Here is a 13,062-nt window from a genome sequence, read left to right as displayed (position 1 = left end):
CTGCTGTCTTCTGATCCATCAGAAATTCTTTCCTCCAAGTTTTCCACCCAGAATTCTTCCTTTAATAGGGCAAACAGGAGGCAATTTGTGGAGTGAGCATGGTTGAACTTCAGGGTGCTTGCTTTAGAGGTTAGGATTAGGTTCAAATATTGATAGGCAGTGGCCTATTCATTTATTCAGACCTTGCTGGAACCTCTTGTAATAGCTTTACATGGCTTCTTGCCATGTAGAGGACAGTCTGTTCAATTTACCATAAATTGACCTGCTTTGAGGCTTCCTCATTCTGGAATCCTTCATTTCTAAAACCCTTGGCCAGGGTCTGCATTTCCTAGAGATAAGCTGTGTGTGCACTGCCCCATCTGAATTCTGATACCCCAGGGGTAAATGAGTGCTCCCTGATCAAAACAGGAATGCTCTTGTCTTTGGGGAAGTAGATTTCTACTCTGCTGGTAGCTGGGCAACCAGAGGACTGGGGACTCAGGGTTGATGGTTCTCATGCAGTAGCAAAGCTTTTGAGCTCTTTTTTTTCTCTCCATAAATCATTTATCTCTTCTATAGAAAAGCTTCACAAAAGCACCATTGACTTGGTTAATAATCAGCTTCTAAAAATAAGCACAGTTTCAGCAGCTTTAGTTAGTGAAGGCAAGTCCTTGGCAACAGTGAAGCAGAATTAAAAGGTTGTGAGGTGAGTTGCAGGCAATTCTGGGTAATCCCGACTGTGGTTCATGCTTCTTAAATCTTGCTAATTCCATTGTTCACACTGTAACTCTGATTATAGCTCAGACGGAGGTGAAAGGAAATATTTCCTTTTCATTAGAAATATTTATCACAACTCCCAGGGAAAGTGTAAGCCAAGACAGTTAGCTACTCTCTATGCTAGGTGGTAGAACCTGAGCGCCACAGGGTTAGCTTTTCTACTCTATTCAAACCAGATTTTGACAGAGTTGTCTTGTTACCTTGTTTTAAGTCCTCCCTGAGAATTAGGCAGAGCCATTCAAACAGAGGATCTGAAACCACATTCAGTTGGAAGCAAAATAGAAATGGCTGGGAAACTTTCTGCACTGGGATTCCTCTTCCCATCAGTAAAGGAAATTGAGAGGTGCCAGCTGACTTGGGAGTGGTTACTTGGGCTATTTGTGTTGTCTTGGTTTGGACACCAGGAGCCTATGGCATTATGAAGGCAGCCAGGCTCACAGGATGACTTCCACTTCACCTTGAGTAGGGCTCGTGGAAAATAAGCGTGTTCACAGGGGAGTTCTGTTTGGTTCTAGACTCATAATGCCATCCTTAAGTGAAATATATTCAGGGTTGTTAGTGTGCTTTTGAGAATCCACACCTGTACTATTTATTTCTTTTTTATCCGCACCCAAGGAGTGAGGATATTTTTTCTATTGTTTTAGAGAGAGTAGAAGGGAGGGGGGAAAGGGATGCAGTTGTTTCCAACTTAAAATACCCTGGTGGGATTCCCATCCTTCTGCCTATATAAAGTCAAGTCTTGGTTCCTTGGTGGGGCTCTGTGATGTGGCCACAGCCGGCCATTTCCAGCCTGATCCATCACTGCATTTCTTCATGTATCCACAGTGAAATGAACCACTTGTCATTCCATGCAATTTAATGCTTCTGTGCTTTTGATCTTAGTGAAATACCCTCTTCTTTTCTCCCCTTGCTCCTCTCCTGTTCCAGGTGGGGAAATCATATTCATTCTTTGAGTAAGATTATAGCTCAAATGCCATTCTTAAGTCAGAATTACTTTTCTCTTCTTCTGCATGTCTACAACACTTTTATATTTATATTTTTTATATTTTATTAAGAGATGTATATTTTCCATGTTAGTTTGTAAAGTTATTGAGAGCAGAAACTAGGTCCTTTTCATATCTTTGTCTGCCATAGAACCTGACATAGCCCATGGCACTTGGTAGGATTTGTGGAACGAATGTGTTGATTTCTATGACATTTTAAACATTTTCATTAATTATGATTTGTTAGGATAATACCAAATGTAAGTTGTGACTTCTATGATGGTGATAAAATGGCTAACATTGATTGAGCACTTACTGTGTGCTAGACATTGTTCTTCATGCTTTCTCTGATTAGCTTCTTTAATACTTTTAATAGCCCGATGATTATTATAATAGCCTTATAATTATCATCACCACCAATTTATAAGTTGTTTAACTTGGTGGTCAAAGCCCCCTAGATAGTAAGCAGCAGAGTTGGGATTCAGATTTAGACAGTTTATCTCTAGAGGCTGCACTACTAATCATTACACTATAGTGTCAGTACAATGCAAATCAAGTTGTTATTTTGACTACTGAATTAGTAATTTAATGATTATTCACAGGATTTGAGTAACTATTTATTTGATAACCCCCCCCCCAATGTTTTGCATTCATATAATATTTGATATCTGGATTTGCCATGTATGTGACTCACTTTCCTCATGAAGTTTAACACTTGAATGAATAGTTAGAAACATTCTCACTAAATGGGCTGGTATTTTTATTCTTAGGATGGGGGTTCCTTGGATCAAGTCCTGAAGAAAGCTGGAAGAATTCCTGAACAAATTTTAGGAAAAGTTAGCATTGCTGTGAGTATATTGTGAAGTTTTTCTTCCAAGTCCCCTCATTGATAAGTTAATGACATGGTAGGAAATAGACAAAAGAGGAAGCTAGGAAGTCAGCAGGGTAAAGTTTGTAAGAAAATGGGGTTTACTCATTAGAATATTCCCTATACAATTCGCTCTCTCAAATTAAAATTAGAAAAGTGACCCTATGTTAAAATCTGTGTCTTGAAAAATACAATAAGGTATTCAAAAGAATTCTCATTTGTGGCATTAGAAAGCCTCTTTTTCATTGCTGATTTTAAAAGAAATGAATTCAAGTAAAGTGGTTTTTAAAAATAAATATATTTTTTATTGATTTTAGAGAGGAAGGGAGAGGGAGACAGAAACATCAATGATGAGAGAGAATCATTGATCGACTGCCTCCTGCATGTCCCCCACTGGGGATTGAGCCCCCAAGCTGGGTGTGTGCCCTGACCAGAATCGAACTGTGACCTTCTGGTTCATAGGTGGATGCTTAACCACTGAACCACACTGGCTGGGCCAAGTAAAGTGGTTTTTAATGTTGTTTAAACTTGCAATAATCAATTTTACTTAAAAATAATACTCTATATGCCATGTAAAAAGATGGTTTCTTGATAGGGCAGGTTGAAAAAAAACAAAAGAAAGAATAAAAAAATTTGTGATGTTAGATAAAATATTTTCTAGGTCATTTTAAAATAGAGACATTGAGTATTTTCTAAACACCACCATTTCCATTTGCTATCTTTTTACATTCTCTTTCCTCTAGGTAATAAAAGGTCTGACATATCTGAGGGAGAAACACAAGATTATGCATAGAGGTAAGAACTTACTTGCTAGTTGTTATTTTTAAAATTTTAGCTGAAATCTAAAAGTTGTTGCATCCTCTTTTGTGTTTTGGTGTATATGCCATTTAATAACATTTTTAATTTTTATTACAAGTCTTTGGCTATTTAGCTTGATGGCTGGAACAGCAAGTTCCACCCTCTTCTTGGTCTGTTGTACACCTGTTACCTGAAGCTGTAACGGGCATAAAGGGCAGCAAGCTCATCACAGAGACTCTGCTAGAATTTAGTTACCCAGCCCCCAGTGTCACTGACTGCTTGCTGGACTAGATTGTGCATAGGCCCAAAGCCATGACTAGATCTGAGTTTGACTGCAATGAGATTGTGGTTTTAATTACATCATAAAACACCTACATTCTAAAGACACTGATGCCTGTATGTTATTGAGGATGTGGAGCAGTTGGAACTCTCAGATACTGCTGGGTAGGAATGTAAAATGGTACAGTTATGTTGGAAAACAGCTTATCAGTTTCATAAATGTTAAGCATGTACCTACTATTCATATATATTCAGCTATCTCATTCCCAGGATTTACCCTAAAGAAATGAAAGTAGCCCAGCTGGTGTGGCTCAGTGGTTAAACATTGACCTATGATCCAAGAGGTCATGGTTTGATTCCCAGCCAGGGCACATGCCTCAGTTTCAGGCTTGTGCCCTGGGAGGTATGCAGGAGGCAGCTGATCGATGATTCTCTCTCATCATTTCTCTCTCTCTCTTCCTTTTCCTTCCTCCCTCTGAAATCAATAAAAATATATTTTAAAACAAACAAACAGAAGCATATGTCCAGTCATATGAATGGACTTTTACATGAATATTCATATTGATTTTATTTGTAATAGCCAAAAACTAGAAACAACCCAAATGCTCATCAGTGGTTGAATGGATAAACAAATTGTGTTATATCCATAAAGAGTTTACTACTTAGCAATAAAAAGAATAAACCATTGGTACGTGGAACAATATGGATGAATCTTAAAAGAATGGTGCCGAGTGAAAGAGACAAAAAAAATATACTATATGTTAGAAATAAGGCGAGCCCCCCTAGTCAGGGGTCCTGGTAGAACACAGACCAGACTCGGGAGCCAGGCAGCAGGCAAACATCTTTACTTCTACGGAGAAGGGTGCACACACGTGGTCTGGAAGTGCGTGCACACCTGCTCGGCTTTATAATCCCTGAAGCATGTGACCTGGCCCTCGCTCTTGATTGGAGCTCAGGTGCACAGTCTTTCCCGATTGGCTAATTCAAAGGGAGGGGTTGGCGGTTGCTGTTTCAAGACAGCGGCCCCCAGGAAGCTGCAAGCCATGCGGCCAGCATGGCGGCTGCCAAGTCACGCAGCCCAAAATGAGGCTGTCTAAACTGTTCTTTGACAGAAAAGATGATTTGTTTATTCTCACATATGTGATTCCATTTATATAATTCCAGAAGTTGCAAACTAATCTGTAGTGACAAAATGCAAATCAATTGTTGTGTAGGGAATGAGGGAGGGGGAGGACAGGAAGAATTATAAAGGAACATAAAGAAACTTCTTGGGGTATAGATATGTTTATAATCTAGATTGTGGTGATGGTCACATATATTCATCAAATGATAACACTTTAAGTATATGGATTTATTATATTAAAATTATATACCAGTAAAGCTATAAAAAAGAAGCAAAAAAGTAAGTCAAGTTGCTGAAAACCAATAATAGAGAGTCTTAAAAACATTCAGGGAAAGGACAACCACTTTGGAAAACAGTTTGGTAGTTTCTTTAAAAATTAAACCATACAATTCAACCGCACTTTTCAATATTGACCTAAGAGCAATGAAAACATTTGTTCACACAAAGGCTTGTATACAGATGTTCATAGCATCTTTATTCCTGATAGACCCAAACTAGAAACAAACAAATTTTGATATATTCAAACAACAGAAAATAACTCAACAATAAAAATGAACACTTTTGATAAACACAACTTGGATGACTCTCAAAAACATTCTATGTGAAAGAGACCTGACACAAAAGAGTACATATTGTATGAATCCATTTATATGAAATTCTAGAACAGAGAGAATTAATCCACAGTAACAAAGTAAATCAGTGATTACCTGAGGGTCTGGGGGGTAGGGATGGTAGCATGGGATTAACTTCAGAGGGGCATGAGGGAACTTTCTGGAGTAATTAAAATATTAAATGCTTTTGGTGGTGGGTTTATAGATATGTACATTTTTTTTTTCAAAATGCATCAAATTATACACTTAAAATGCAGAAATATAAGAAAACCTTCTGCTTTCTACTTGCACTGGCTACCATTTTGTCCTCTTTCCACTGATAGGAGTTATGTTATGGCTTAAGGGGAAAGCAGTTTTCCAGCAGTTTATGGCCGTTAATCTGTGGTTAAGATCTGAATTCCATGTTAGAATATTTTAGTATATTCCAGGAAATAGCAGCTGAAAGAAGAGGAGAACTGAGCATTTCTTGAGCATGGGGCTGTGTTCTAGGGCAGCTATTGACATACATCATCTCACTGAGAAGAACCTAGGAGGTTGGTGTTAGAGGGATCTGGTGGAGGAAAGCCATTACATTGCCTATAAAATGGAATCCTCATGCCCACTCCTACGGTGCTATGAGAATTAATGATATTACAAAACGAAGCAACTGGAAGAGTGTTTTGCATATAGAAAGGCCTAACACATGCTAATTGCCTTCCTTATTCCTTTATTTAATTAGTGAGGAAATTGAGACCCAGTGAAATTAAATTCCTTTTATGAGCTGTACCTTTGTTTGCCCCTCACCTTTGCTCTACTACTGCCTTCCAGGGAGCACTCCACATCTCTACCCTACTCCTTCATACTCATACCTTTGCTAGATTGAGTCTGCTTATCCTTTATTTATTAATTTTTAGAAGATTTTAAACAGATTTTTAAAAATTGATTTTGAGAGAGAGAGAGAGGAAGGGAGAATGTGAGACGGAGAGGAACATCGATGTGAGAGCACAACATTGATCAGCGGCCTCTTGCACACCTCCTACTGGGGATTGAGCCTACAACCTGGGCATGTGCCCTGACTAGGAATCGATCCAGCAACCTTTTGGTGCACAGGATGGTGCTCAACTAACTGAGCCACACTAACCAGGGCTGCTCATCCTTTAAATACAGCACTGAGGTTGGGGAATCAGCCAGTTAAAGTTCAAATCCTGACTCATAAATGTATATAAAAGGGTGTATAAACTCTGTTATTTATTCATCTGTAAAATGAGGATAATTCATGCCAAAGAACAATAATTGCATGTGACATATTTATTTCATATAGTTGTGGGAATTAGTCTTCCTCATAAGTCAATAAATTTTAGCAAATAGTAAAATTATTTAGTTCAGACGTCTCTTCTTCTGAGAAGCTTTCCCATGGGCCATCTCCTTCCTTGAATGGATTAAATACTCTGTCTCTATATTCCTTTGGCACAGTGTCCATTTCTTCCTTATTGTAATAAATAATGATCATTATTTATTGAGGACATGTTGTATACCAAGTGCCGTATTATGTGCTCTATGCTACTTATTTGTTATTCACAGTAACCTTGTGAAATAGGTATATTTTTCCTATTTTACACTTATAGAAACCAAAGCTCACAGAGTTTACAGGGCTTTCTCACTAGTCTTTGAGTTTCTTTAAATCAGGAAACATCTCTAATTTATCTAACATAATTGCAGAAAATAGCTTCTCTTAGGGAGTTATTATAGGTGTTTGTGTGATTGGGTTTTGTTGGAACACACAAGAATCAACAGTGAAACTGGGCCAAAAACCCATGTCTTCTCCTTTTAACACAGTCATTAATCTAGTCCTGTGTTTTTTTCTACCCCTGCGCCTTCTCTGTGGTTTTGACAAAAAGCTCTAGCTTTATTTCCATTCTGGAGAGAGGAAGGTTTCAGCTCATTCCTGGAATAACCAGCTTGCTTTCCCCTTCAGCCTGGTGCTGCCCCCACTTTCCTAGGAATTTCTTTTCTGGCTTCACCAGTTAATGCTCTTTGGCATGAAGAGCTGCTTTGTGGGCCAGATAGGTCTCTGGATAGATGTCTTTGGTGAAGAGTTCACTATTTGCCAAAAAGGAGAAGTCACTAGAAGGCCTTCTGCCTTAATGTGCAGTGTGTGTGCAGGCTGGCCTGGCCTGACTGTTGAGCTCTACAGACTCCTGCTGTTTGTGGGTCTTCTCAGCTCTTCAGATTCCTGCTGGGAGGCCTGGCCTTTAGAATAGCACTCCTTGCACAGGATTCCAGAGCAGGAAGTGCAATGAGTGGATGATTCCTGGAAATCTAAGTTAGGGTGAGAATGAGAGAGTCTGCCTGCCTCTGTCTTTATGTCGGTCTCCTTGCTGCCAGTTAGTTCTTTCTCTGGTCTAAATACTATATTCTTTCTTGATGAAATTTAAAATTCTGTTCTTCGCATTCTGTCTGTGAAGAAAAGGAAGAATAAAGAAGCTTTTTCTCTGCCTCAAATTTTCACTAACTCCTACTTGTTGATACCGAGTTGCTGGTGATAGCTTAATCATGATTTGAGTTAGTTTTTGCTGTGAAATGAACCACCCTTAAATTTAGTAGTTTAAAAAAAAAACACCATTTATTACTTTCTATAATCCTGTGCGTTGGCAGGACCTATCTCCCCATATTTTTACTCATCCTCTGGGAGGTTAAAGCCCTTGCTTCTTCCCATAATGGCCTTAGGGTTTTAGTTGCAAGAGGGGGTCACCCCAATAGTCAACCACCGTGTAAGCCTCTGATTATGTCAGGTTTGTTACTGCCCTGTAGGCTAAAGCAAGTCACATGGTCAAGACAAGATTCAGCGTAGTGGGATAGACTCTGTCTTGTTGGGAGGAGCTACAAAATATCATGGCCAATATTTTTTCACTCTGTCACAGTGATAAAAGCTCATGGTTTGCATCCTCATTGTGCTACTTACTGTGTAACCTTGGACAAATTATTTAATTTTTCCAAACCTCAGAAAAATGGGGAAAATAGTGCCTATCTAAAGGGTTGTGAGGATTATTTGAGATAATGCCTACAAAGTACTTAGAGTAGTGCTTGACACATAGTAGACACTTAATAAAGATTAGCTGCTGTTTAGCAGATTAATTGGTATAGCTTTTTATGATTACCAACAACAGAAACCAGCCTAACTTGGTTTAAGCTTTTCAAAACTTACTCATTAGAAGGATTTGGGGAAAGCTCAGAGAATCCTTTGAAAAGCTGAACCATAGACTTTGGTAGGACAGGGACCAGGGCTACTGTGGTTGGGAAGGTGGGTCACTCAAGCAGAACAGCAGCTGCCCCCAGTCCATACCTACTGCTAGGCCTCTGGGGGCGGGGGTGGGGTTGCTGGGGTGGGTAGCGGGAGGGTTGTGGGCTCAGTCACCTCCCAGAGGGGCCAGTGCCTGTGAAGCATACACTCCCAACAATCATGCAGGTATCAAGGGAACCAGCCCTCCTGTTGAGTATTGGAGGCAGTTGGCACCCTGTTACCTAATCTAGCATACAGAGACGACACTCAGGATTTTAAATTACTAGGTTGAAAGTGATTTCTCTAGTGTGCCCTGCTCTAAGTAAAACTAATGTATAAAAATAACTTACAACACAAGTTGCTCCAGGGGCAATTCTTTACTTTTTAAAAAACATTCAGTACAGGATCTTTCAACTGTTAAATTTTCACAGAATCTTCACAAAGGCAAGCAAATCACAATTTGATTAAAACATTTATTTTTAGGAATGTGTCAGTGATACAAAACTAGGCATGCCTGTACTTACAAATTACTTTTTAAGTGAGAAGTAAATGTTATTGCGGGGGGAGGGGGGGGACCAACTGTTTCAGGCACCATTTATGTAGTGTTCTATATTTTTTCAACTAGGTGAGTGTGTCTTAGGCCTATTGAGGATTACCGCTTTGGGTGTGCACATGCTAATTTCCCTACCTTTCAAATGTCTTTATGCTGGATGAGAATTTAGAGAAAGGGTTCCCCACCCCCCTCAACTCTCCCCATCATCCAGATCAGTGCTTGACCACTGATTGGCTCTGATTCGAGTGCCTGCCCATTCATGGACCAATCATTGTGTCAGGGGACTAGAGTAGTTTGGCCGTCCTAGGTTATAAACCCACCTCAGTGGCCAAATAGATGGGGCTTAGTTGAAACCCTAACACAGTGGTGGCGAACCTTTTGAGCTCGGCGTGTCGGCATTTTGAAAAACCCTAACTTAACTCTGGTGCCGTGTCACATATAGAAATTTTTTTGATATTTGCAACCACAGTAAAACAAAGACTTATATTTTTGATATTTATTTTATATATTTAAATGCCATTTAACAAAGAGAAATCAACCAAAAAAATGAGTTCACGTGTCACCTCTGACACGCGTGTCATAGGTTCGCCATCACTGGACTAACAATTAGGGCCTAACTGAAACACTTGCTGTTGGGGAGGGGCATATCCCAAGTGGAAAAGAGGACTTCTCCTACTAGAAGACGGGGAGGAGAAACGGATGCTGAAAGCAGGCAAATTAGAAAAAAAGTTTTCCACTGTAATACTGTTAAGCATTGGGTCAGAAAGACAAAAACTTAACATAAATCAAAACAGTAATTGAGCCTTTAAGGCAAGAGGGGGCAGACTGGCGGCCTGCAGGCCAGATGTGGCCCGCTGCCTATTTTTATGTGGTTGCAAGCTAAGAATTGCTTTTCAGAATTTTGGGACGTGATCATTGTGTGAAATTCACATTCGGTGTTTGCAAATTGAGTTTTATTGGAACACAGGCATGTTTATTTGTATAAGTGTTGTCTGTGGCTGCTTTTGTGCTAATGAGAAAGTTTGTGAAAGAGGCCAGGTGGCCCTCAAAGCCTAAAATATTTGCTCTCTGATTGTTTACAGAAAAAGCTTCCTGACCGCTGAGTTAAGGGGAAGAAGAATCCTATGACTGAGCAAACTAGAATTTAATCACAAACTTAGATTTAAGTTTATCAGCTTTAAGTTCTTAATGAGTCCTAGCTGGTTTTGCTCAGCGGATAGGCAGTGATAGCGAACCTATGACACGCATGTCAGAGGTGACACGCGAACTCATTTTTTTTGGTTGATTTTTCTTTGTTAAATGGCATTTAAATATATAAAATAAATATCAAAAATATAAGTCTTGGTTCACCATCACTGGGATAGAGCGTCAACCTTTGGACTAAAGGATCCCAGGTTCGATTCCAGTCAAGGGCACATGCCCAGGTGTGGGCTCGATCTCCACTGGGGAGTGTGCAGGAGGCAGCCAACCAATGATTCTCTCTCATCATTGATGTTTCTATCTCTCTCTCCCTCTTCCTTCCTCTCTGAAATTAATAAAAATATTTTTAAAAAGAAAAAAAGTTCTTAATGAAAACATGATGGATGACATAGGTAGGAAAGGGTTTTTTTCCCCCTGACTCTGGAGCTCTGAAATGAATTAGCTAACAAGTTTTCTGTGCAGTCTTTCTTCTTACTATGGCAGGAGGTCGAAGGTCCACTTCATCCAAAGCTGACCTCCACATGGTTAGGTTAAACTGTGTGTATGGGAGAGGGGAGTAGGATACAGCCCTGTTTCCTACCATTTAAAGCAGTGATTTGCATTGTTAGCCTGCCATTCTTCTTAGCCCACCCTAATTACCAAGGTTTTATTTTGATCAAGACCCTAAAGAAGCATTACATGATTTAGATCAATACGGAGTTCATACAACTTAGCTCATAAATTATTTCTGCCTTGGAGTTGCTGGCTGATGATCAATAAAATGGCCAAGAACAGTGTTAAATTATGCCTCAACTTGTTTTTCTTTCCCTTCTATCAGATGAAACAGTGTGTAACCTGTCTGATCTTTATGCCCAATATTGAATTAGTGGCTCGAGCCTGCCACGTACTGGAAAGCCAGCCTAGAGTTTTGAGCCATGAGCCAGACTGCAATTGGAACAAGCCAGATGACTCTTTAGAGGTAGAGCAGTTTTTACCTTGAGGCCATCCTGCTTGAAGTCCGCTCTAGAAGAGTTCCTTATTGCTCAGGGTAAAGTTTTATAAAAACAGGAATGTCTTGAGTCAGAATGAAATTTAAAGTTTCTTTGGAGACTATAAGAGTTTTTTGGACCCTGTTCCTGGGGACAGATGGGCGTCCAGAGCACCTCCTGGGTGGGTATCCCAGCAGCAGCTTCCAGAGGAACTGGGTCCTCAGCCTCAGCCAGGATTTCAACTTCTGAATCTTCTTCTCACTTCAGTCAGACTTGCTGTTAGCAGATAGGCAAGATCTGCAGTGGCCTGAGATTTTTTTGTTTTGTTATTGTTTTACAGGCTGTTTGGTTATCAGATTCACATGTAATGAGTTTCTGTGACCTGTGCAAGTTATTTCCCTGCCTGCCAGGCTTTTTCTGGGATGTTGCCAGGCTTATCTGAGCAGAAACTCAGAGTTGCCCCTGAGGCTGCACATAGGATTCTGTCCTGAGTACAATCCCTGTGTGTGAGTGAGCGTGTGTGCGTGTGTGTGCCCGCGCACGTGCGTGTAGATATTGTCTGTGTCTTGATTCATAAGTTGGTCCATGTGTCCAGGAGGCAGTCCTGGCTGCTCCTCTTCTTCCTTTCCCCACCTGTCTCATCCCCCAGCCATGTGGTGACAGCCTTAAGGTGGCAGTGAATCTATAGGGATATCAATTTCTCTGGACTCGGTCTACACCGCTGCACCTTACAGATGGAGAGAAACAGTGGCTAATGAGAAGCTGGTATCCAGTATGCTGGTCCCTTAGTTAGAAATAGAGTCACGTTCTCTCTAGAATTATCTCAGCTGCTAGACCCACAGCAGTGATTATGGCTCCAGATGAGTTTGTCTGGAAGCTGGAGGAGGGAGAGTGCTTCCTCGGGGCCTTTTAGGGGAGGTGGTGGAGGAGGTGGTCAGTTTCCACCTCAGGCCTTGGCTAGAGTGGAGAAGGAGCACTTCTTCCAGAGAAGTGTGTGTGGTGGGGAGAGGATTTCTCGGTAGACTACACCAGGAATGTCTGTTACTTTTTGCTTCTATTTGTCCTTAAATAGGCAAACACGCTCTTCTAGTGCTTTTCTTTAGGGGCTTGTCCCAAGGTAGAAATTCCTGTGTCCGCTCCAGAGCTGTGAATGACTGGCGAGTGGCCTCTTGACCTCCTTTCCAGACTTTTTGGTGAATCACGCTGAGCTGTGATCCAGGCACAAATGATAAAGCCTTATTTTGGTGGAGCTTGGGTTTCCATAATGGAGTAGGAATTTTCTCCTACTCCATTTAAAAATCAACAAACCTCCAGCCTGCCTCTACTTTAAGGCATGTTCTTTTAATGGAAAGGTTGTTTTATGATCTTTGGCAAGGAACTTCACTTGAGCCTTAATTTCCATATCTGTAAAATGGGGCTGCTCTGCCAAATATTATGGGTTATTAGAAATGATAGGTCAGGAATCTAGGACCCATAAGCATTTTCCTTTACTGTCCCTCGTTCCTTTTCTTCTCCCCTTTGCTTTTCTTCTCCTCATTCTCTCTGTTTCTCTCTTTAGTGTAACCCCTATTTGTGTTGGTCTGGCTTTTGTTACATCCTATTTTAAAAATTTAGATCATTTTGCCAAAACCGGTTTGGCTCAGTGGATAGAGCGTCGGCTTGCG

General features: G+C 40.4%; 1 protein-coding gene across 1 annotated transcript in view; it reads left to right on the top strand.

Annotated features, from left to right (window-relative positions):
- MAP2K1 (mitogen-activated protein kinase kinase 1) overlaps positions 1–13,062 on the top strand; it is a 77,669-nt gene that overhangs the window by 46,765 nt on the left and 17,842 nt on the right. Inside the window, exons 4-5 of the mRNA XM_081113779.1 lie at positions 2,510–2,587; positions 3,351–3,402. Of these exons, the coding sequence (XP_080969905.1) occupies positions 2,510–2,587; positions 3,351–3,402 (130 nt within the window). The remainder of the gene's footprint in view (positions 1–2,509; positions 2,588–3,350; positions 3,403–13,062) is intronic.

This window comes from Myotis nattereri, assembly GCF_964212035.1.
Source record: "Myotis nattereri genome assembly, chromosome: 1".
In the NCBI taxonomy this organism is placed as follows: Eukaryota; Metazoa; Chordata; class Mammalia; order Chiroptera; family Vespertilionidae; genus Myotis; species Myotis nattereri.
Note: the sequence above shows the minus strand (reverse complement) of the source record. Positions and strands in the feature narration are given on the sequence as shown.